At 41.6% G+C, this 25,341-nt stretch overlaps 1 protein-coding gene across 2 annotated transcripts in view; it reads right to left on the bottom strand.

Moving 5' to 3' along the window:
* POLR3B (polymerase (RNA) III (DNA directed) polypeptide B) overlaps nucleotides 1-18,574 on the bottom strand; it is a 136,810-nt gene extending 118,236 nt beyond the window's left edge. Inside the window, exons 1-7 of one of the 2 annotated variants that reach the window (XM_011975527.1) lie at nucleotides 17,881-18,574; nucleotides 11,893-11,925; nucleotides 9,263-9,319; nucleotides 9,113-9,177; nucleotides 6,494-6,569; nucleotides 6,159-6,259; nucleotides 279-370 (exon numbers count right to left, since the gene is read on the bottom strand). In XM_011975527.1, coding sequence (XP_011830917.1) covers nucleotides 279-370; nucleotides 6,159-6,259; nucleotides 6,494-6,569; nucleotides 9,113-9,177; nucleotides 9,263-9,319; nucleotides 11,893-11,925; nucleotides 17,881-17,952 — 496 coding nt within the window. In that variant the 5' untranslated portion in view covers nucleotides 17,953-18,574. Of the gene's footprint in view, nucleotides 1-278; nucleotides 371-6,158; nucleotides 6,260-6,493; nucleotides 6,570-9,112; nucleotides 9,178-9,262; nucleotides 9,320-11,892; nucleotides 11,926-17,612; nucleotides 17,753-17,880 lie in introns of those variants that run through there. The other variant, XM_011975528.1, reaches the window with a different exon arrangement.
* Between the last annotated feature and the right edge of the window lie 6,767 nt (nucleotides 18,575-25,341).

Below are 25,341 nucleotides of genomic sequence, written 5' to 3'. Positions count from 1 at the left end.
AGCTGAGGTGGGAGGACTGCTTGAGATCACACCACTGCACTCCAGCTTAGGTGACAGAGTGAGAGACTGTCTCGAAAAAAAAAAAAGAAAAAAAAAAGAAATACAGACTAATAGCATAAAGCTAGATAAAGGTACAGACAAATTTCTGGGTGTTTTGTGAACAAGTTCATTATAAAGTAGAAAAGTTGGCACTGTTTTTGAGACAAAATGTTAAAACAACAGCAGCAGCAGAATAAAAGAATAAGGAAAGTGGGGCAAATCCAAGACTTCACACATACCTGGATCTAAAGGACATTCGTTCAGTTTGGCAAATTCTGCTGGCGTTTTTCCAGTAAGAACACAGTTTGAACTACGTAGCATTATGGGCATTCTGTATAAAATAAAACAAAAGAAAATATCACATGTAGGCTGTCAATGGTAAAAGCTGCAAAAAATACAAAACATGCAGTGCACACCACCTCACCAAGGGTCTGTCTATGCACTATGTTAGAAAAGGCAGAGAAATAGCAACTGCATGGAAGCCAAGCAAAACGAAGTATTTTCTCAGGCATGCTGCTCGTCTAGTACAGATGATAAAAACTCAAGGCTGGGTGCAGAGGCTCATGCCTGTAATCCCAGCACTTTGGGAGGCCAAGGTGGGTGGATCATATGAGGCCAGGAGTTCAAGAGCAGCCTGGTCAACATGGTGAAACCCCATCTCTACTAAAAATACAAAAAATTAGCTGGGTGTGGTGGTGTGTGCCTGTAGTCCCAGCTACTCAGGAGGCTGAGACAGGAGAATCGCTTGAACTTGGAGGTGGAAGTTGCCATGAGCCGGGATCGTGCCACTGCACTCCAGAATGAGGCTCTCTTAAAAAACAAAACAAAAAACCAAAAACCTCAAATGTTTGGTTTAAACTTTGCGTACAGTTTTAGTGAGAGTCAGAAATGACAGCAATACTTCCTTCATGGAAGACAAAGTGATTCTCATCAGTTACTTGGCAATAGCATGACGCATCCAAGTGTAAGGAACAACAGGCTATGAAAACTAACCAGGCAGTCTGGAAAAAGAACTAAGCAAAACTTACTAGAAATGGAAATTTTAAGCACTGACTTAAAAATGTAGAAATAGGTTGGATAATAACAGATTTGATATTGCTGAAGATATAATTACTGGGCTGGAAAAGACATCTGAAGAAATTACTGAGAATGTATCTCAGAAAGACACAGAGATGGAAGATATGAAAGAGAGTTTAAGAGTCAGGGAAGGATAGAGAGAGAGTGACTAATAAACATCTAATCAGACTTCTAGATGGCAAAAATACACAGAATGGGTGAGAAGTCCTATTCAAAGAGATAATAGCTGTAAAGTTTTAAAGATACATGAAAGACACAAATCCTCACAGTAACACCTGCACAAGATAATAAAAAGAAAGCTACACCTAAGCATATCACAGTCAAGATACTAAACACCAAAATTAGAGATCAGATTTAAAACCCAGCCAGAAAAAAAGGGAGGCTACCAAAAAGGAAAGGATACACAATAACTTCACAACAATCAATGACACAGAGCAATGTGCTCAAAGTGCTCAGAGAAAGTAACTGCCAACCTCAATTTGTGTATTCTGCTAAGTATTCACTCAGAATGAGGTCAACATAAAGATATTTCCAGACAAAAACTGAGAGAAGTTACTAATGTACTAATAGGCCCTCACTAATAAATTTGTAAAAAAAATTCATCTTCAGGAAGATGGAAAATGAACACTAACCAAAAGTCTGACGTGTAAAAATATTCAGTGAGCAAAGAAAATGGAAACTAACATGTGCGGATATAAACAAATATGAACTTCGTAAGACAATAACAATTTCTAATTCATAGGTTAAAAAACATGACAGGGAGGCCGGGCGCAGTGGCTCACGCCTGTAATCCCAGCACTTTGGGAGGCCGAGGCGGGCGGATAACAAGGTCAAGGGAATCAAGACTACCCTGGCCAACGTGGTGAAACTCTGTCTCTACTAAAAATATAAAAAATATTGGCTGGGTGTGGTGGCGCGCGGCTGTAGTCCCAGGTACTCAGGAGGATGGGGCAGGAGGATCGCTTGAACCTGGGAGGTGGAGGGTGCAATGAGCCAAGATCACGCCACTACACTCCAGCCTGGGCAACAGAGTGAGACTCCATCTCAAAAAAAAAAAAAACATGCCACGAATGGTGGCTCATGCCTGCAATTCCCAATGGTTTGGGAGACCGAGGTGGGTGGATCACTTGAGCCCAGGAGCTCGAGACCAGCCTGGATGACATGGCAAAACCCTGTCTCTACAAAAAATACAAAAATTAGCCAGGTGTGGTGGTGCACTTAGAGTCCCAGTTACCGGGGAGGTTGGAGGTGGGAGGATCACTTGAGCCCAGGAGGTTAAGGCTGCAGTGAGCCTCAATGAGTACACTCAATAAGTGTACCACTGCACTCCTGCCTGGGTAACAGAGTGAGACCGTCTCAAAAAGACCAAAACAAAACAAGATAGAACAAAAATTTGGTACAACAAAAGCATATAAGTCAAAGTGATTGATTTGATCCAACTTAAAAGCTTTGTAAAGTCTTTGTTCTTGCCAGGAGGAGAATAAAGATATTGTTTATTTTTAAACTTTGTTAAGTATACATTTCAAAATTTCTAAGATAAACATAAACAATCAGAAATACTGTATATGACTTTTAAATCAATTGGGGAAGGGTGAGAAAAAAAATCTTCCATTATCCAAAAACAAAAATGGAAAAAACTTGAAACATGAAAAGCTAGACAGCTTTAAAATATAGAATAAGTTGACAGATATACATTCAAATATATATGTATATATGTATGTATATATATAACAAATATAATTGAACTAAATTCTCAAGACAATTTTTTAAAAAATGTAGCCATATGCCGTTTACTTCAACTAAACTCAAAACGTAAGGACATTTAAGAGATTTTTTTTTGAGATGGAGTCTCGCTCTATTGCCCAGGCCAGAGTACAGTGGCACAATCTCGGCTCACTGCAACCTCTGCCTTCCGGGTTCAAGCAATTCTCATGCCTCAGTCTCTCAAGTAGCTGGGATTACAGATGTGCACCACCGCGCCCAGCTAATTTTTGTATTTTTAGTAGAGGCGGGGTTTCACCATGTTGGCCAGGCTGGTCTCGAACTCCCAACCTCAGGTGATCTGCCCGCCTCAGCTTCCTAAAGTGCTGGGATTACAGGTGTGAGCCACTGTGCCCAGCCCATATAAAAGATTAAACAGACAATAATTTCTTTAATGATATGCCAGAAATATAACCAAAAGAAAGCAAACGTGGCTATGCTAAGAGCAGACAAAATAAGATTCAAGGCAAAGAATATTACAAGAGATAAAGAAGATAAATGTATAATAATCAAAGGTTCAATTTACTAGGAAGACTTAATAATTCTAAACTATGCACCTAATATCATAGCTTCAAAAAAGCAAAAATACACAAAACCATAAAGCAAATGGACAAATCCACCACCACAGAGGGAGATTTTAACATACCTATTGTAGTAACTGATAGAACAAACAAATCAAAAAGCAATGCAGATACAAAACATCTAAACAACACAATTAACAAGTCTGATCTGAAGGAAAAACACAGACAATGGCACAAAACAACTGGAGAACACCCCTTGTTTCCAAACAAACACGAAACATTTATAGAAACAGGTCTCTACAAAGCTCCAAAAATTGACATAAAGCACCAATTGGGAAATCTTAAGTCTTCAAAATAACTTACGTTCAAAAGGAAATAGTAATGGGAAGACAGAAATAAGAATAGTGTCATTTTACATCAAGGGAAATGAACACACTGTTATGTAATACGACATGAAGATATAAGAATATTACAGTTACTACAGTAACCAAAAAGAGAATTAAAAACAAGAAGGAAAATTTGGAAGAGGAAGGGAGAAGCAAAGTAGGTGACACAGGTAAGCTAAGCCACATTCCATATATCAGGAGGCAAAACATAATGTTTACAGTTAATGTATCAAGAAATAGAGGTCAAAGCATCACATTTAAAGTTACGGATATTGGCCATGCACGGTAGCTCATGCCTGTAATCTCAGCACTTTGGGAGGCCGAGGCGAGTGGATCACATGAGGTCAGGGGTTTGTGACCAGCCTAACTAACATGGTAAAACCTGTCTCTACTAAAAATAAGAAAAAATTAGCCAGGTGTGGTGGCAGGCACCTGTAATCCCAGCTACTCAGGAGGTAGAGGTGAGTGAATCACTTGAACCTGGGGGGCGGAGGCTGCAGAGAGCAGAGATCATGCCACTGTACTCCAGCCTGGGCAACAGAGTGCGACTCCGTCTCAAAAAAAAACAAACAACTCCGCCCCCTGCAACACACACACACACAAAATAAAGTTATGGATGTAATAACCCCCAGAAAAAATAACAGAAATAGTCACGAAGTTGGGAATGGGATGAAAGGTGAGGAAGGGGAGGGAGGTTACTGTTTTGAATCAAATGTTTTTATGTACTGTTTGATTTCTAACCAAGCACAACTATAATTTGGATTAAACTAAAATCTTTTTACTCCAAAAAATAAATGAGATTCTATATGTAATTTAGATAATGCATAGTACACATAAGCATTCTAATGACTAGAGGTCATTTTTATGAATGCGGGGCTACCAAACAACACTGCCTATCACAGTATGGCACGAAGCAGGTATTCAACAAATGCTAGTTACATGGCCCCTCTTTAAACCAGGATTTAAACCATCAGTCTTACGAATTTATGTTTTCCTCCAGTCTCTCTTGCCTTTTCTTCACAACAGTCAATCTAGTTCATAATTTAGCTATGGTCCAAAATTTAACTGGATACTAGTATGGTCCATATATAAGAAAGAGAGACGTTCTCATCTCAACGCTGATAGGCCAGGTGCGGTGGCTCGCACCTGTAATCCCCGCACTCTGAGAAGCCAAGGCGGGCAGATCGCCTGAGGTCAGGAGTTCAAGACTAGCCTGGCCAACATGGCGAAACCCCATCTCTATTAAAAAATACAAAAATTAGCTAAGTATGGTGGCACACGCCTATAATCCCAGCTACTCAGGAGGCTTACGCTGGCAAATTACTTGAACCCAGGAGGCAGAGGTTGCAGTGAGCCGAGATCACGCCACTGCACTCCAGCCTCGGTAACAGAGTAAGACTCCGTCTCAAAAAAACAAAAACAAAATCAAGAACAAAAACACTGATACATAGTCCTGCTAAAACCAAGGTGAATATTTTAATGTCTTACTTATTTTTCTAATTGAAGAATGAGGAGAGAAACAATACAAATTACCCCTTCCTTTGAGGGAAGTGTAGGAGAAGGATTTGTTAAACCTGCATGTTCCCATGAAACTCTGGACTTCTAGACCCCTTACCAGATGGTGCCATAATTACATATGCCAGTCTTCCCTGACAGCTGTGAATGAAGGTAGCCAATAGGAACTGTATTTTGTGTATCTTTTACTCACCTAAGTACTCAGCATCATACATAAGAAGTGATAGGCAGTTGGTATATATTTATTGAACAAATGGATGTTTGTTCAAAAGTGCTCTTAGCACTTTTGAGAGGGGGAAATACACTTGAACAGAAATTATGTGGACTAAGTTTAAAGTCTAATATCATTATTCACCTCATAGTATTGTGGGTTTTGTCCATTTCTAAAAGGAGAGTCAATGTATTTCCCTAATTAGGAAAGGCAGATTGCAAAAACGCAAGTGGATGCTATCATTTCCAAACTTGTACCAGGCAAGTAAGTAATTTCTCCCTTAAATACTTGTAGATGAGAAAAAGTTAAATTCCAGGAAAACTCAATCTCAGAATATACCTGGAATCCACCAAGGCCTGTCCAGGAGAGTTCACGGAAATGCTATCGTACCTAGTGTTTCCCTAGCAGCTTAGAGTTACGGTAGGAAAGGGAAACATTTTCCTCAACTTTTTAGAAAAGGTTTTACAATTAATAAATGGTAACCACCACGACTATATGCTGGACATTATTCTAAGTGCTTTACACATGCTGACTCATTGGACCTATGAAATAGGCAGCATTTCTTGCATTTTTCAGATGAGGAAATGGGGTCACATCATGGGGCTGGAATCCAGGCAGTGTGGCTCTAATACAGATGTCATTTCTCACCTGCCGATGGGTAAGGCATTGCGGATGATCCTCTGGCTGCCTCGGGTATATTCAATATCCACTGTAATAGGGGCAGAGTATGTCATGTCTCTCAAACGGCACTGAAAGAGAATCAGGAATTTGATAGTTACTGCTCCTTCTCTCTGCAACAGGGTCCTGACCACTTCAAAGTGCTCCTTCTGTAGTAGAAGTATGGCCCACATTGAACTTTAATCCCTTTTTCTCAAAAGAATGTCCCCCCCATCTCGTTTTTAAATGATCTTTTAAGAGTATATATTAAGGGCACACTCTGAGTTAAAGCAAACAAGTCCAATTAAAGTAAGGTTCGTAATTACCTCATGAGGGGACACTGGTCTAGTTACATTGAAGCTTTCTTCAACATCAGGAAGCCCAACGTAGATATTAAGATATCTGAAAAGCAAATTAGTGTACGAATTATACTTCTTCAAAGATCATAAAAGCAAACAAGCTATTTTCCTTCCAAATACAAAGATTATGTTTTGATATATGCTTATCTTGCTAAGGACAACAAATTAAATATTAAAATTGGAGATCTTCTTGAAGTGATAGTACATATAGCTTTACAAAGAAGGGAAATATTATCAAAGTATCTTTTTTTAAAAAATATTACAAATCTCTTTACAAAAATACTGGACATACAGCTCCCTAAAAACGATACTTAATGAAAGAGCAAAGTGCAAAAAGTACTGATGATATGCTATCATTTGTAAAAGAAAGAAGAGGCCATAAAGGCAAAAAAATAAATACGCTCATTTGTGCAAAAGAAGGATAAAAAGGATAAAGCGAAAACTAATGAGAACGGTTACCTATGGAGAGTGGCCGGGAACAGGGTGGAAAGAACTGGAAGTGGAACAACTGTTTTCTGAATATACTTTTTTGTGCAAGTTTAACTCTTAAATCATAATGTTTCACATACTGAAAAAATAAAGAAAAGAACTAAAGTAAGTAACCCTGGGAGACATTGAGAGGCTAAAGGTAAAAAGGACAGTGCACAGATTTTATACTCTAGTAAATTTTATCTCACAGAGATATGAGTTAACAATTCTGAAACTTTATGTATAGTCTAGGATTGAAAAAAAAAATTTTTTTTAATATTGCAGATAATGGGAGCCAGATTTCTCATTATTGGGATAAAAGTTAAGGAAAGGAAAAAGGTTAGAATGAGTCCTGCAGTGCTGAACTGAAACTGGAGGTATCAGTCTGCATGGTTTTTAATATATGTAAAAATGGATAGGATAAAGAAATATAGATGTGTCTGCATGTATGTGCTCATATACATACACATATTTCTGAGCTCTGCCTGCTGAAATCTTAGTGTTCATATCTTGGATTCTAAGTACTATTTTCCAACAAAAGGGAGACTCTGGGGCTCCTTGATTCCAAATCTAGGACAGGGGCATACCAGATGAACTACATCTTACAGTGTGAGAAAGCAAAGGAGTGCTCAAAAAATAATGGTGGCATCATGAAAGGACACAGGAGTCAATCTGAAGGGTCTCCCTATGGTCAAAGCTGAAACAGTCTGAACAACAGAAAAATGACAGTACTGGATACATATATGATAGTACTCACAGAATAAAATAAAACATCCATGAGTCCAAATTGATATAAATTAATAATATAGAGAGATAAGTGAGGGGAAGAGGAAACTATTCCGTATAGAATTCCAGTATCAATGCAGAAGGAATGATAGAAACAAAGGTTCACCCTTAGGTAAGCCCACAATGATAACTGTTATAGGTAAGAATCATCAATGTATGCCGAAATTGTTGGTGAAATTATGATAAGAAAGGGTAGTTGCATAGTCTCAAAGAATCTCCCTATAAGATACTTATTAACTACAAAAGGAAAAATAGTAACTTTTCAGTGGAGAAATCTGGAAGATTCTACCTTAACCAAGTGAACAAAGTTAAAATCATCAGTAATAAAACATACTGGCATCTGTAACCCCAATATGAATCAGTGAGAACACAAAACATTGCTTCTGTGGTATTCTTGCCAAAAAAGTAAAACCCAATCTAATAATGATCACATGTCATACAAACTCAAATTAAAGGAACTTCTACAAATACTGACTAGATTGTTCAAAAGTGTCAATGTCATGAAAGACCAAGAAAGATTGAGGGACTGTCAAAAATTGAGGAGACTAAGGATACAAGACAACTAAACATAACATGGAGCTCTGGACTGATTCCTACACCAGAAAAAGAACATTTGTGAGAAAACATCAAATAAGGTCTACAGATTAGTAGACCACATCATATCAGTGCTGACTTCCTGGTTTTGATCATTGTGCCATGGTTATGTAAGATGTTAATATCAGTGAAGGCTTGGTGAAGAATATTGAAGAACTCTTTGTACTATTTTTGCAGTTTTTCTTTTAAGCTTAACATTATTTCAAAATAAAAATTTAAATATATAAAATCTAATAGTTTCAAAAATTTCCCAACCATAACTCATTATAATTTGCCAGTTAAAAATTTAATTTGAGCACTTTATAGTTAATAAAAGACAATGATTTATTTTTTCTTTTTTTTTTTTTGAGTCGGAGTCTTGCTCTGTCGCCCGAGTTGGAGTGCAGTGGCAGTCTCAGCTCACTGCAATCTCCCTGTCCCAGATTCAAGTGATTCTCTTGCCTCAGCCTCCTGAGTATCTGGAATTACAGATGTGTACCACCACGCCTGGCTAATTTTGTATTTTTAGTAGAGACAGGGTTTAACCATGTTGGCCAGGCTGGTCTCGAACTCCTGACCCCAGGTGATCTGCCCACTTTGGCCTCCCAAAGTGCTGGGTATTACAGGCATAAGCCACCGCGCCTGGCCAAGACGATGATTTTAAAAAGAGTTTTGATAGCAACTTCACTCACTTTAAAAAATGTTAGATGTAACCCACATAGATCTAACATAGCAAATTAAGAATAGTTGGTTCCTTACTTTAAGTACCACATAGGGTCAGCATCACTTGTAACCTTTTCATTGGCTTTCATTATCTTCTTTATCTGCAGTGGAAAATGCAACATTAGTAAAGACTCTGGCTTCCAATTAATCCTTAGTTTATGTCTATTTCTAATGTCTGATGCTTACCTCTACATTAATGAAATAGTTAAATGAATCTATATGCTGTTTCACAAGGCCTTTCACCTAAACAAATAGAAAGAGAAAGTAAACAGGTTAGCAACAAAATAATAAATCATATAATGAAATCTAATAATAGGTGAACATCAAATTTTTATCAAAACCAAAGTGAGAAAAAAAATCCATGAATTTTATTTAGTAAATTTTTTCATTAGTGTGTTCTCATTCCATTTCTGCATCATCTTACTAGTATATCCTCGAGAGTTTTCCTCCTTGAGAAGCAATCTGACTTTCGGAAATCAAAATATGAGTATGTGAATATATGGTCATGTGCCACATAACACTTCATTCAACTATGGAGCATATATCTGACAACAGTCCTATAAAGATTATAACGGAGCTGAAAAATTCCTATCGCCTGACGACTTACGACTTGATTTGATTTCATAGCGTGTATTTCTGAAAAGAGTGACCCCCTCCTCAAGAAGAGCCTCCGGCGGGCCCCTCAGGACGTATTCTAGAAGTAAGCATTGTTATCCTAGAAGATGACAGCTCCATGTGTGTTATTGTCCATAAAGACCCTCCAGTGGGACAAGGCACGGAGGTGGAAGACAGTGATACTGATGATTCTGGCCCGGGCTAATGTGTGTATTTGTATCTTACTTTTTAACAAAAAAAAAAAAATTTTTTTGAAGACAGAGTCTCGCTGTATTGCCCAGGCTGGAGTACAATGGCGCGATCTTGGCTCACTGCAATGTCCGCCTCCCTGCATCAAGTGGTTCAGGTGCCTCAGCCTTCTGAGTAGCTGGGATTACAGGTACCCGCCACCATGCCCAGCTAATTTTTGTATTTTTAGTAGAAACAGGGTTTCACCATGTTGGCCAGGCTAGTCAATCTCAAACTCCCAACCTTAAATGATCCGCCTTGTCTCGTCCTCCCAAAGTGCTGGGATTACAGGTGTGAGCCACTGTGCCCAGCACCTTCTTCTCCATTTATGTGCAGGTCCTTTTAAAAAATAACAAAAAGGCCGGGCAAGGTGTCACATTCCTATAGTCGCAGCTACTCAGGAGGCAGAGGCAGGAGGATCAAACTCAAGAGTTTAAATCTAGCCTGGGCAATGTAGCAAGACCTGGTCTCCTAGAGGAAAAGAAAAATGTATTGACCTTACAACCATTTTATTTGATTCTTGGTCAATCCACTACTTAGAAACTCAATAGCTTCCTATGGCTTTTAGAAGAAAAGCGAAATCCTTAACATGGCTTTCAAATCTGATCAGGAATCTGGCCCCGACAACTTTCCCAGCCTCATTTCCCAGCACTCTTCCCTCTGCCCATAACACCCAACTGAATTCTAGAGTAGAGTTCAAAATGAGTAGAGACAAAACTCTACTCATTTTTCTTTTTTTGAGACGGAGTCTCACACTGTCACCAGGCTGGACTGCAGTGGTGCGATCTCGGCTCACTGCAAGCTCTGCCTCCCAGGTTCAAGCGATTCTCCTGTCTCAGCCTCCCAAGTAGCTGGGATCACAGGGGCCCGCCACCACATCAGCTAATTTTTTGTATCTTTAGTAGAGATGAGGTTTCACTATGTTGGCCAGGGTGGTCTCAAACTCCTGACCTCGTGATCTGCCCACCTCAGCCTCCCAAAGTGCTGGGATTACAGGCATGATCCACCGTGACCAGCCTCATTTTTCAAGTCTCCATTCTTTCACTTAGCACAATGCTTTCAAGATTCGTCCATGTTGCAGCAGGTAATATACTCAATTTATTTTTATTGCCAAATAATACTCTGTTGTACAGATATATCATATTTTGTGTATCCATCCAGCAGCTGATGTCCATTTGGGTTGTTTCCACTTTTGGCTATTATGAATAACACTGCTATGAGCATTTGTGTACAGGTTTCTGCATGGACACGTTTTCACTTCTCTTGGGCAGATATCTAGGAGTGGAATTGCTGGAGGATGTGGTAACTTTTTGTTTAACCATTTGAGAAACTGCCAGTCTGTTTTCCAAAGTGGTTATAACACTTTACGTTCCTACAATGGACAGTTCCCATTCCTCCACACCCTTATTAACATTCTATTTTGATCATAGCTATCCTAGCGGGTACCAAGTGGTCTCTCGCTGTGGGACTCACTACGTCTTAGCATAAGCTCTTGGAAATTGAATTGAAGTCCGACACCACATCGTATCACATTCAGCAACTCCTCTTGACTGGTCGCTGTTTCCTGCAGACCCTGTGGAGGCTCCTCTTGAACACCTTGATTAAGCCATACTCTCTGCACCCAGCTTTCAGCTTAAACCTTCTTCTCTTAAGATGTGGTTTATGTCTCACTTCATTTGGGTGGCCCTCTCTGACCATTGCTCTTTTGCTGATAGCACTTTGGTTTTCAATCATGTGCCATGCTACTATGCATGTACTACTACTTCTCTCTAAAATTAGACTACCATTCCCCAAACCAGCACCTTTCAGGCAGAGATTTTACCTTATAATTCCTTGTATTTCCAAAACCTAGCAACACAGCTACACAAAATCAAAAAATGTTGATGACAAAAATTTGATCTTTAAAAAATGGCTTATTTCTTGACCTTTTCATCTGAAAAATAACCAATTATTATTAAATGTGAAACAATTACCTTTAAAAATGCTGGAAGCAGCCTCCATTTTTCCTGTGAGCCAAAACAAGAAGAATATCAGAACTCTGTACCAGCAACAGTACATTCATGTTATTTTAATGTACCAAAATAAGCAAAGGAAAGTACGTCAAAACAAAAAGAACAATTTTTAACATTTTTATGGAAATCACATGTGTGCATATGCATATAAATATGTATATACATACATACATAACACTACAGATTTCTTAAACAGAATATAACTTAATCCCTTCTTGATGACTCAATATTTTAAGCACTTTTCAATCCTTTCTTTTATGCTCATGACACTTCCTAAGTGAAGTCTGCCAGTTTGAGAAAAGGAAAATAAGGCTCAGAGAATCTGGTGGGAGAGCTGGTTCTCAAGACCCAAAGGGAGTTCTGTCTCCCTCCCACTCTCTCTCAACTACTGTCTGGTCAGAGCTCATCTCAGGGCTACAGAAGGATGGCACATATGGTGATAGCTTCCTACACTGCCTGAGCAACTAGAGGGACAGAGTTACAATTGATGGAGATGAGGAACACTGTAGGAACAGCAGGTTTAGGTGTGGAGGGGCTACCAGAAGTTTGGTTTGGGTATGTTAAGCTTGCATTAGACATTCAGGTGGAAATGTCAAAGAGGCAACAAATGAGACTGGAATTCGGGAATGGAGTGGCCGGGAGATGTAAACTAGGGAGAGATTAACAAGTGGATAGTAATTAAAGGCATGTGATAGATGAGATCACCTATGGAGTGTAGATGAGAAGAGTTCCATAAAGTGAGACCAACCAAGAACATTCAACAATTAGAGAGGAGGAGCAGAAGGCAGCTCCAGCAAAGGAGACCGAGGAGTAGCCAGGCAGGGTGGCAGACACCTGGATATAGTCAAAAACATTTTCCAGAAGGGAGGCAGGCAAAGCTAATCTATGATGACAGAAATCAAAAGGTGGTTGGGGGGATAGACTGAAAAGGGTCATAAGGGAACTTTCTGGGGTGATGCAAATGTCCACATATAGCACATAAATATAAAACCAATGTAACCGAATATCTAGTATCCATACTTTTTATTATATAAATTACACCTAAATTTAAAAATAGAAGAATGACAATGATATAGGTTGAATTGTGTCCCTCTCAAAATTCACATGCTAAAGTCCTAACCCGAAGTATCTCAGAATGTGACTGCTTTTGAAGATGGGGTCTTGACAAAGGTGATTAAGTAAAATGAGTCATTAGGGTAAGCCCTAATCCAATGCAACTGGTGTCCTCATAAAAAAGAGAAATTGGACATAGAGATGCACACAAGGACAATGCCATATGAAGATGAAGGTAGAAGTCTCGGTGAAGCTTCTGCAAGCCAAGGGAGGCCAAAGATTGCCAGAGTTTTAAACACCTATAGTGGGGGAGAGCACAGAGCAGATCCTCTCTCAGAGCCCTCAGAAGGAGCCGGCTCTGCTGTCACCCTGATCTCAGACTTCTAACCTCCAGAATTAGGAGAAAATAAATTTCTGTTGTTTAAGCCACCTAGTTTGTGGTTACTATGTTATGGCAGCCCTAGGAGCTAGTACTCCCACATCTTCAAATTCCTTTCTCTACACCCCTTCTCATGCTCGCTTCCTCCCATTTCAAAGGAAGGACCATCCATTCCTTGGTCTAAGTCTAACCCTTCTGCCATGAACACAATCCTGCCAACCTTCTCCTGAAGACTGTAAACCTTGCCCCAGTTCAGTTGTTGATATTCAACCTGTTCTATTTAAAACTAGTAAATTATTCAAATCTTCCCATTTAAAAAGAACAAAAAAAAATTTAAGACCCAGCAGCTCCTCTGACTACTTTCTTCCCTGCCCTTCAGCTTATGACCTCTCCCAAATTACCCCATATTTAGCTTCTCGTTCCTCGCTTCCCACTCCTTCATTCCATTATAGTCAGGACTCTGACCTACCTGCCAGTGAAACGGCTCGACAGAGGTCACCAAGGCTGTGACTTCAAAAGACCTCCCTTGATGCCCCCTCACATTCCCTTTCCACAGTATCTGGCCATGCCAATCACTGTCTTATAACGACCTGTGACATCATTCTCTTATGTCTTTCCTTCCTCTGGCCGGGCCTTCTCCCGTCTCTTTTCCTCTGCCAACCTGTAAACGTTGGTGTTCTTCAAAGTTCTATCCCTGGCGATGTCTTTTCTCATTCTCAAGTAGGGTTGGGAATGGAGGATTTCAAACAACACTGTTTGAAAGTGTTGTTTCGCTTCCCCCATCTCATCCCACAGCCCCCCATTTCCAAATGTGGGCTCTTTCAAAGGCAGTGACCCCGTCTATCCTGTTTACCACAGTGCCTGGCACATATAAGACTCCAGTAAATACTGAATGAATAAATAAATGAGTGAATATCACTGCTGCAGTAAGCTACTGGGTATGGGCCTGTCGCCTCCAACTATTGACTGCGCAGTGATACCTTACAGCCTCAGAGGCTACTTAAACTCAGTACATCCAAAATTAAATCTTCCCCCAGCTCCATTCCCAATCTCAGTGAATATCACCATTTATCCCAGTCAATCCCAAATTAGATACCCGGTAGTCCTAACTTTCCGACTTCTCTTAATCGACAGGAAAACAAAAATTCTACTGAGTCGACCTCCTTGTAACCTTCCTCGCATTTATCCTCTGCTCCTGTGCCAGTTGAGGCCCTCATAATCTTTCACCTGGACTGCGGCAATACCTCCTTTCTAATCTTTCTGCTCATCCCTTTCAATGCTAACACACTAAAGCCAGTGTGCATGTCCTCATGTGCACAGCTGAGCACCTCATTCTCTACACCTCTTCAGTGCCTCCCCACCCTCTTCACCATGTCTTGAGCCCACAGTGAGGCATACATCACACGCTGTGCTTGCAGCTGTACTTGTGCCCACGCCTCCTCCTTCTATCTGGAATGCTTCCCTACCACCACACTTCATCCACATCTGGCAAACTCAGTTCAGGCATCACATCCCAGCTACATTTGTAATACCAATACACCCCTCGCCTACTTGTATCACAGTACCTATTGCATGTTATTCCACCTGCTTACATGTCTCTCTCTATAAGCCTATAACACACTGGGAGGCAGAAAACACATTTTTTGAACTTATATAAACCCTGTGAATAATACACCACCAGGTAAGTGTTCAGTAATACTGACAAATATTTATTCAACAAATAACTGATTAATTGGCTCCAAAGCTTGTGTTATTTCTACCATACTACCATGCTGCTGTACTACCATAAGCACAAAAAAATACACACCAGGCATGGCCAGTTCAAGTAAAACTGAGCTCTTATCTAGAAAAAGTTTTAGAGAAAACACTGAAGTTGGAAAGTTTAAGTAAATATTTTAATATCTCAATTTAAAAGGAAATGGCAGCAAGTAGCAGAGATCTACCATCTTCTAGGAGACTCAGGAAAGGCCTTCCTAGGGAAGTTGTATCATAGATATGTGGGATTTAATCTACAAATAGGAATGGGAGAGTGATCCAGAAGGAATTGTACGAGCAGAGTAGAAAGATCTCAAGGGAGGGAGAGGGGAGACTCATGGGAAAAGACGCTAGAGAAGTAACTACTGGTCAGACTGAGGAAATTTATTACAAACATGGTAAACACTAGATTTTGCCCTAAAAGCAACAGAGATTGAAGAATTTTAACCAAGGGAGCAACATAACCATGTTTGTGTGTTTAGACGGACAGCTCTGGCTGCAGAGCAAGGAACAGACTGGATTGGGACAAGTCAGGTGCCAGGTAGGAGAGTTAGGATGTAAGAGAGGAGAGTGGTTCTGGGCTGGAAAACAGTGGGAATGAAGTTTCAGATAAGCATAGACTAAGAACTCAAGACTTTTTAGAGGTGATGGTGGACTGGATCCAGAGTGCAGGAAGAGGAACTGTTATTCTTGAATCAGAAGGCTGGAATTATAGCACTGATCACTTCATAGCTGTGTAAATTCACACAATACATAGAACTCTCCCAGGCTTATTTTTTCAGCTCTCTGGAGAAGCAATCCGATCAGCAGTTAGGGATGAAGACTAGAGTCAGACTGACAAGAGTCAGATTAGCCACTTACCAGGCTTCTAATGCAAGGCTATTTACTTCACATCTCTGGGCCTCTCTGGCAAAATGGGGGTGAAAATAGCACTTATTTCAGAGGATTAAATAACATAACGCATGTTATGGTTAAACAGAGCCTGCTACATTAGCAAGTGCTCAGGGAATGCTGGCTCCTTGATATTTACTTTTCTGGTTAAAATACAGTTTTGTGGTGGGGCGCGGTGGCTCACGCCTGTAATCCCAGCACTTTGGAAGGCCGAGGTGGCGGACCACGAGGTTAGGAGTTCGAGACCAGCCTGGCTAACACAGTGAAACCCCTTCTCTACTAAAAATACAAAAATTAGCTGGGGATGATGGCGGGCATCTGTAATCCCAGCTACCTGGGAGGCTGAGGCAGGAGAATGGCGTGAACCTGGGAGGCGGAGCTTGCAGTGAGCTGAGATCGCACCACAGCACTCCAGCCTGGGTGACAGAGCGAGACTCCACCTCAAAAAAAAAAAAAAACACACACACACACAGTTTTGCCTGATGAAGATCAGCAGCCTATTGCATGCACTCATAGACTGAATCTGACGAACTGCTAATCCAATTTCCTTAACTTGTCAAATTATTATAAAGAGGTTTTGTTTTCTTTTCCTCGAGACAAGGTCTCATTCAGTCACCCAGGCTGGAGTGCAGTAGCACAATCACAGCTCACTGCTGCCTCGACCTTCCAGGCTCAAGTGATCCTCCCACCTCGGCCTCCTGAGTTGCCGGGACAGCAAGTGCACAGCACCACACACGGCTAATTTTTGTATTTTTTGCAGAGATAGCGTTTTGCCGTGTCGCCCACGCTCACGCTGGTCTCAAACTCTTGAGCCCAAGTGATCCGCTCGCCTTGGCCTCCCAAACTGCTGGTATTACCGGAGTGAGTCACCACGCCTAGCCAACGAGGTTCCTATAATCCGATAGATTTACTGATCATATCGCTTTCCTGCTTAAACCCTTCAAAAGCTCTGCTCCAAGACAAAGTCCAAGCTCTGTCAGATGTTTATTGAAACTTTTCATAATCAAGACCCTTACTTAACCCTGTCTTTTATCTCTCCTCCTCTATTTTTCTTCACTCTAATACTACTGGATTTACTTTCCTTCCTCAAAAACATCCAATGGTCTTGCCGAGGAGGTTTCAAGTATCTTATTCTCTCTCCCTGAAATCTCTCCTTCGCTATCTTCTCCGGTCATGTCTCCACTTCCCTATTCCACGTCAGTGTAGATTCTGAGGCTCAGAGAGGTTATGATATGTGCCTTATCAGATAACAAAACATGTCGACAGCCGTACTTCATTGGGCAGCTCGCTGTGGGACAGCTGTCCTTAACTTCTGAGAATCTGATGAAAGCTATGGAGTCTCTCCCTGAGAAAACACACAGGCAAATTCTTTAGTAAATATTCAGGGCGTTTAAAATTCCCCTGCAACCCAAACTGGAACTTCAGGTTAAAAGGCAAGATGACTAGCTTGGAATTCAGACGATCTGGTTTTACCCCCACAGCCAGCTGTGGTGCCTCATGCAAGCGGCCAGAGCTCCCTGGCCCCCAGGGGTCCTTTGTAAGACTGCAAACATGCAATACGTCCCCCACAGTAAGTGCGAGGGCCGGTCCTCCCCACGCACACCTATGCTGGAAGAGCTCCAACCCGAGAGCCAGCCGCGGGGCTTCTGGAGCCCCGCAGCGGCTGACAGCTCCTCTGGGCTCAGCCTTCACTCGCTCACGCGGATGCCGGCTCTGGAAAAAGCCTGGCACGCGCGACGCTCTGAGCATGCGCAGATGCCCGGCGCATGCGCACAAACCCCCAGCCCGCCCCTTAGCGGCCCGGCACTCCGGGCAACGCCCCCTCAAGGCGCATCCAGGCCCCTGACGCTCCATGAGTGCCTGGCACTCACCTCTACAGTCGGGATCGGCGCAGCCAGCTGCTCCGGAGTCAGGTTCCCAAACTCCTCCGCTAGCACGTCCATGCTGCTCAGGAAGGAGGAAGAAGCAGATAGAACCTCCGCGCCCGCCTTCCCTGCACCAAGCGAACTGCAAGACTCCCGGAGAACGGTGCGCGGAGGCCTAAACTGTCCCCGCCGTGTTAGCTAGAGACGCGGTAGAAAGGTTCCGCCTGCTCCCTGCCCGAATCTGCGGTGGAACCCGGATGTGGCCGAGGCCGAGTAGGGAAACTGCGCCCCCTGGTGTAGTTCAGAGGTCTGGCGCGGGGAATCCTAAGCCCCAGCTGTCAGGTTTCTTGCCAATTCTCTGGTAATTGAGACCAGGAAAACATAGTGGTTGTCATTTTAAAAGTAATCCGAAGAAAAGTGTAAACGCATAATTTACCCAACTTGAACCACTGAGGCAGAGAATTGTTTAATGTAGTCCAAAATTATATGCGTTGTTTAGTATGGAAGAGCAGGAAACGTCCCAAATGCCTACTAATAGGAGATAGATTAAATAAATGATGGTACATGCGTGTGATGGAAGAGTGTTCAAAATTCTCAAAAGCACTGATGGAAGATGTAGGAGTAAATACCAGTGTATGGAGAAATTTAGTATGAAAAGATGACATTTACGTTAGTAGGGGAAGGATGGCCTGTCCAGTAAATAATGTTTGAAGAGCTGATTACCCATTTGGGGAAAACACATGTAAGTGAAACCTTTGTGGATTAAATATTGAAATGTTAACAAAAACTTAGAAGAAAATGTAAGTGCAGATATTCATAACGTTGAGATGATGAAAGTTTTCAAGACAGCAACAGTCAAGTCATAAAGGATTTCATAATATAATTCTAAACACGATTTTATGATTCCACGGAAAATTTTTAATTCTCTGAACAGAATTTTTTAAATCGCCAATGAATAGAATTAATAAAAAAATAAATTGGCAGAAGACAAAGGGCTGGTCTCTCTAATTTACAATGAGCTCATACAAATCAATGGAAAGAAAAATCCTATTAGAAAAAAAAAGGCAAAATGCACCAATTAATTAATGGGTACGGAGTTTCGATTTGGGAAGATGCAAAAATTCTGTAAATGGATAGAGGTGATGGTTGCAGAACAGTGTGAACGTATTTAATGCTACTGACCTGTACATCATTTTAAAGGGTTAAAATGCTACGTTTTATGTATATTTTAGAACAATAAGAAAAGCTATGAAAATTTGTAAGTACATGTATGTTTTCCAATTTCTCCCTCATAAAGGTAGAACCCTTGCACCAGGTTAATTATTCTTATTTCCTAAAGAGCTACTTAAATTTCAGTACTTGTATTTTCTAAGTGTTGCACTGACATCTGAAATATGAGAAGAATGGGAAAAAGACCAAAAGTAGAATCAACCCTGCCTTTGAAGTTCTTACAATTTACTTATTATGGAGACAAGATACAACTTGTGTCTCATCCTTGTGCATTACCAGATTGCAACCGATTTAGCATCTAGCCTGGAAGGGACTGCGAAAGTGATTTATAGATGGCAGAGGATCTCAAGGTTGGCTCAAGTGTGTTGGTTGTCTGTGCCAAAGTCTTCTTTGCTTTCCATTATCAAGGTGGTTCTCCAACTTTAGGGTGTATCAGAATCACCTGGAGAGCTTGTTAAACCATTCTCAGCTTTCTGATTGGTAAATTGGGGCTGAAAGTTTGCTTTTTTTTTTTTTTGAGATGGAGTCTTACTCTGTCGTCCAGGCTGGAGTGCAGTGGCATGACCTTGGCTTACTGCACCCTCCCAGATTCAAGCGATTCTCCTGCCTCAGCCTCCGGAGTAGCAGGGATTACAGGCACGTGCCACCATACCTAGGTAATTTTTTTTTTTTTTTTTTTAGAGACGGTGTTTTGCTGTATTGGCCAGGCTGGTCTCAAACTCCTGACCTCAGGTGATCCGCCTGCCTCGGCGTCCCAAAGTGCTGGGATTACAGGCATGAGCTAGCGTGGTCTTGGCTCACTGCAATCTCAGCCTCCGAGGTTCAAGCGATTCTCCTGCCTTAGTAGCTGGGACTACAGGCATGTGCCACCACACCCAGCTAAACTTTTATTTTTAGTAGAGACGGGGTTTCACCATGTTGGCCAGGCTAGTCTTGAACTCCTGACCTCAAGTGATCCACCTGCCTCGGCCTCCCAAAGTGCTAGGTTTACAGGCATGAGCCACCACACCCGGACTGCAAATTTGCATTTTTAGTAAGTTCCCTGCTGCTACCTTCTAGTGATTGTGCATTGGAAATCACTGACCTAAGACTTACCACTCAATGCCATATCCTCTTTTTATGTGTCTAATTATCCAGACTGAGCTCTTGGTACAGAAACTATCTTGTTTGTCTTTGTATTTCCAACTTCTAACCCATCAGTTGTTCCTGAATATATTTGTGTAGAATAAGTGAGTTGAAAGAAAAAATTGCAACGGGTGATGTTTGATATTATACTCACTTTTTAAGAATCCGGATTGCTTCTAGTTTCTCTTCAAAAGCAGGAGGCTCCTGTAGCCATGGTCCCAAAGTCCTATATGGCAACAATTGGCTAATGCTGAATGGTGTTGGCCCTTAGACCATAGCTGCCACAGTCCCTTACAGTCCTTCCCCCAGGTCAAATCTATAACTTCTTCCTGATACCCTGAGGAACTGGAGTTTTGAAACCAAGAAGCCAGGAATAGTCTCATGATTTCTTTGTTTTCTGCTGCCATGTCATTTTCCTGAGGTATTAGTACAAAAAGACCAGTGGTTTGAATAGAGGGGTGGGAAATTAGGGAAAAGAGATCACAAGGCCGGGCTCAGTGGCTCACGCCTGTAATCCCAGCACTTTGGGAGCCCGAAGCAGTGGATCACGAGGTCAGGAGTTTGAAACCAGCCTGGCCAACATGGTGAAACCCTGTCTCTACTAAAACTACAAAAATTAGCCTGAGGTGCTGGCACGCACCTGTAATCCCAGCTACTCGGGAGGCCGAGGCAGGAGAATTGCTTGAACCTGGGAGGCAGAGGTTGCAGTGAACTGAGATCGCGCCATTGCACTCCAGCCCCTGGGCAACAAGAACTAAACTGTCTCAAAAAAAAAAAAAAAAGAAAAAAAAAAAAGAAGAGAGAGATCAGATCACAGAGGGAAAAATGGTTAACATCTTGGAATACTATCTTATCACTTAATGTATAATGGCTTATGGTAGCCAGATGAAAAATTGACCATTGTCATGGAAGAATAGGGGATCTTGTTTAAGGGAGAGCAAGGAAAAAGGAAAGGCAGAGGTATACAATCTGGGCCCTGAAATACTAGGGAGAACTTCTGTTTACAGAGTGTTTGCTCTTTGTCAGGCATTGCAATGACCACTTGATGTGCATTCTCTAAGTGAGTGTTCAACCCCAGGGGATGAATATGATTATTGCCACTTGACAGGTAAAGAGACTAAGGCTCACAGGGGTTAAGAAACTTGCCCAAGCAGAGCTGGAATTTAAATCCGTAATTATTTGACCCCAGAACCCATGCTTTTAACCACTCTATCACAATGCCATACCAAAAGCATGGGGTAGCGGAAAACATTTCAAGTAGAGAAACACAGCATGAGCAATGGCATGAGGGCATTAGAGTACATTATACCACATCCTGACAATTGAGTGTGGTTCTCACATAGGGCTTTTCAAGGGACGTGTCTGTAGATGACACTAGAAAGATCCACTGGAGCTGTACCATCACGGACTGTTATGCCCTGTAAAAGAAATTAGACCGTGTTCTGAGAGGCTTCAACATGAAGATGCCAGAGACAAAAGAAAAAGATTATCCTCCCTTCTTGACACCTTGATGCATTCAGACTGGAAAAAAGATATATATGGTTGATTTCTATGTCTCAATTAATTCATAATAGAACTAGAGAAGACCAGAAACAATGTCAGAGAAAGAATAAGGACTCTTCAGTCTCAAAAGGCAAGAGCAGAGGGAGAACCCTTGAAGTCAGAGAACATTCTGCATTTTAAGCAAGACTGGATAGTCCGAAAACTTTGAGCTGCCTGCCATGCCCCCAGATCTTTCTTTGTGTGATGTGATCTTATTATCCTGTCAGAACCAATAGGGCCAGGTACCTGCCCAAGACAGCTATGTGGGCTGGATTTAAGGGATGAAGTGGCTTATCATGAGAACCCTATCCAATGTGGGGTTTGAGGGTCATCTAAACTGATGCATGGCGAGCAAACTCAATCATATTCACTCTCAGGACACTTTTAATGAAGACACCCCAAAGGGGAGGGCAGCAACAGAAGCTGAGAAGTAAATGCCAAGTCAGCCTTTGGTATCAGCACCACAGAGATACCTTTTTTGTTTTTTTCGGATAGGGTCTTGCTCTGTCACCTAGCTCACTGCAGCCTTGAACTCTTGGGCTCAAACAGTCTGCCTGCCTCGGCTTCCCAAAGTGCTGGGATTACAGGAGTGAGTCATTGTGCCTGGTCTGAGAAATACTTTTCTTTTTTTTCTTTTTCTTTCTTTCTTTTTTTTTTTTTTTTTTTTTTGAGATAGCATCTCACTCTGTCGCCCAGGCTGGAGTACAGTGGCGCAATCTCGGCTCACTGCAACCTTCACCTCCCAGGTTCAAGTGATTCTCGTGCCTCAGCCTCCCAAGTAACCGGGATTACAGACCTGTACCACCACACCTGGCTAATTTTTGTGTTTTTAGTAAAGATGGGATTTTACCATGTTGGCCAGGCTGGTCTCAAATTCCTGACCTCAGGTGATCTACCTGCCTCAGCCTCCCAAAGTGCTGGGATTACAGGCGTGAGCCAGCAGGTCCGTGGCCCTGAGAAACACTTTTGAAGGATGGCACACATTCCAGAGTGAGACTCCTTGGGTTCAAATACACTTACCAGCTCTGTGACATTGTTCAAGTTCCTTAGCCTCTCTGATTCTCATTTTCCACATATGGAAATGAGGGAGCCTGCCTCCCAATGTGCTGTGCAGTTATATGATATCTACATAAAGTGCTTCGGGTAGTCCCTGCCATAGGGTAAGTGCTCAGTGGCTATTAATTTTTTTTATTATATTCTGAAAGAGAATAAAGACTATATTCAGGTTCACCACATCTACAAATACAGCTGCTGAGACAAATTCCTGGATTTCCTTTTTTCGTCATAAAAGTTTACAATAAATCCCTCTGTTCCTTTCCCTTGAAATCTGAAAGAAGCTAACATAGTAAGTTTAGAAATGAAAAGGTAAAGCCTCACTCTGAAAACAGAACAAGAGGACACAAGTTGATAGTACAAATATACCTTTCGAAAGATTAAAGTAAATCGTAGAGGGTAATGTTATAATTGATTACTAAATGGAATTAGAACATGTTGGGTTTTGTCGCTAGCCTTTGAAGTTGACATCAAGGACAATAACCGCAGCCTTCTGCGTACCCTTGGGTTTCTCCGCCAATGACAATATTGGGCTTAATGAACCATGGTTCTGATGAGATACGAAAATTTTTGTTCTTATGTACTTAAGTATTTGATCATCACATCTCCAAATACTAAAACCCCTTGAAGCTTGAAAGAGATTTAGGACTCATAAATCATAGTTATTATAATGTATTCTGGCTACATTGTGCTTTAGAGTTTGCAGACAATTTCAAATATGTCTCATTTTATTTTCACAATAACTGTGAGGTAGGCAGATAGTAGGGTAGGGAAGTAGGGTGGAAAACAGGTTTGGCGAGATTAAAAGACTGGCTCGCGTTCATATAGCTGTGAAGTAGTAGGAGTGAATTCAAACTAAGTTCTTACGACTCTTAGTCCCATGCTTTTACAGAACAATTAGTGGAAAATTTTTGGAATTGAACATCCCCAGAGGTAGAACAGGCTGAACTTCAGTCTTGAGAAAGATGCGACTGAAAAGTAAAAATATGTTGCACAAAGGAGGCACTCCCCATTCCTATAGCACACTTAGCCAATCAATCACAGAACTCATTAGTGATTCTCCTGGGTCTGACTTTCAAATCCTCCCCTTTCTCGGGAGTTACCACTGAAAGATCAGGCACATGATTTTAAACCTATTTTCATAAAGAGAACGTTCACTGGCAGGGACCTGAAGTGGAGACAGCTAATGCTTACCAACAATATCCATGATCGCCTTTCTCGTGGGCACTTTTTCCAGCCTCCCTTGCCGTAAGGTGAGGTCACATTATTGAATTCTGGACAATGGAACATGAGTGGAAGTGGGCAGTCTTTTTCCTTCCCTATCAGCTGAGCGAATGAAGACTTAGAGGACAGTGGAGTCATGACATGGATGGAAGTTGGGTCTCTGGATGGCTGAATGGAAGACCCATCCCCCAACTCCACCCTACCCCCTGCTTTGAACTGTGCTTTGAGAATTTAGCTTATGAGACCACTGAGACTTGGGGGCTGTTTGTTCAGCAGTTCGCCTACACTTATTAAGAAAGGTTGACTTCTTGTAACTACGCCTTTCCTTAAATCATCTTTTGTATAATTCTCAGAAGCACTGCTGGTTTGGGTGGTCTCCTGACACGTTTCTCACATACAAATTTTAAAGATTTCATGAGTGATCATTACAGTGGATTTATTTTTCTCTTTCTGCTTCTCAGCATGCCCTCTCAATTTGGGAGAAATCCCTAATTGGATGACTTTGGTGGGACCACAGGAGTGTAAGGATCATAATTCCCCTCCCTCACTCCATCCCCTGCAAATTAGAGCCTGGGCACTTAAGACTCACTCAACTGAATTTTCATATGTGGGACTTTAGATATTAAGCAAATGAGGCAAAGAAAGAAAGACAGTTGAGAAATCAATATCTGAAGCCGCAGCACTGATTCTAGTGTGGCTGTACTCCTGCAGCTTGCATCACCTTGGTTCCTGTCCATTTTCCAAACCTGGTTCCTCTCTGATTACCTAGATTCTGTGAGGTACTTCACGCCCGTCCAATAAACTCCTTTTCTGCTTCAGTTAACCAGAGTCCATTTCAGTTGCTGCTATCATGTCTTCACGTGTGAGTACATGTAAGCATACATACACTAGACATAGGAATATTTTAGCATCCACAAGTGTTGTCAGGGCAATCTTTCCAAAGCATAGATTTGTTTGTGACCTTCTCCTGTTTCAAGAGATGCAATGATTCTTTTTCCTTTTCAGGACAACCCCTGCCCCCCCACCCAAATTTTAGCATGGCATCCGATAACCTTTTCGTCTTTCTTGTTTCACCTCTTATCACTTTCTTTTTTTTAAAGACGAACTCTCCCTCTGTCTACAGGCTGCAGTGCAGTGACACGATCTCGGCTCACTGCAACCTCCGCTTCCTGGGTTCAAGTGATTCTCCTGCCTCAGTCTCCCGAGTAGCTAGGATTACAGGTGTCTGCCTCCACGTCCAGCTAATTTTTGTATTTTTAGTAGAGAGATGGGGTTTTACCATGTTGGCCAGGC

The sequence above is a fragment of the Mandrillus leucophaeus genome, unplaced genomic scaffold (genome assembly GCF_000951045.1).
Source record: "Mandrillus leucophaeus isolate KB7577 unplaced genomic scaffold, Mleu.le_1.0 Scaffold157, whole genome shotgun sequence".
NCBI classification, from domain to species: domain Eukaryota; kingdom Metazoa; phylum Chordata; class Mammalia; order Primates; family Cercopithecidae; genus Mandrillus; species Mandrillus leucophaeus.
This window is presented reverse-complemented; position numbering and strand designations above follow the sequence as displayed.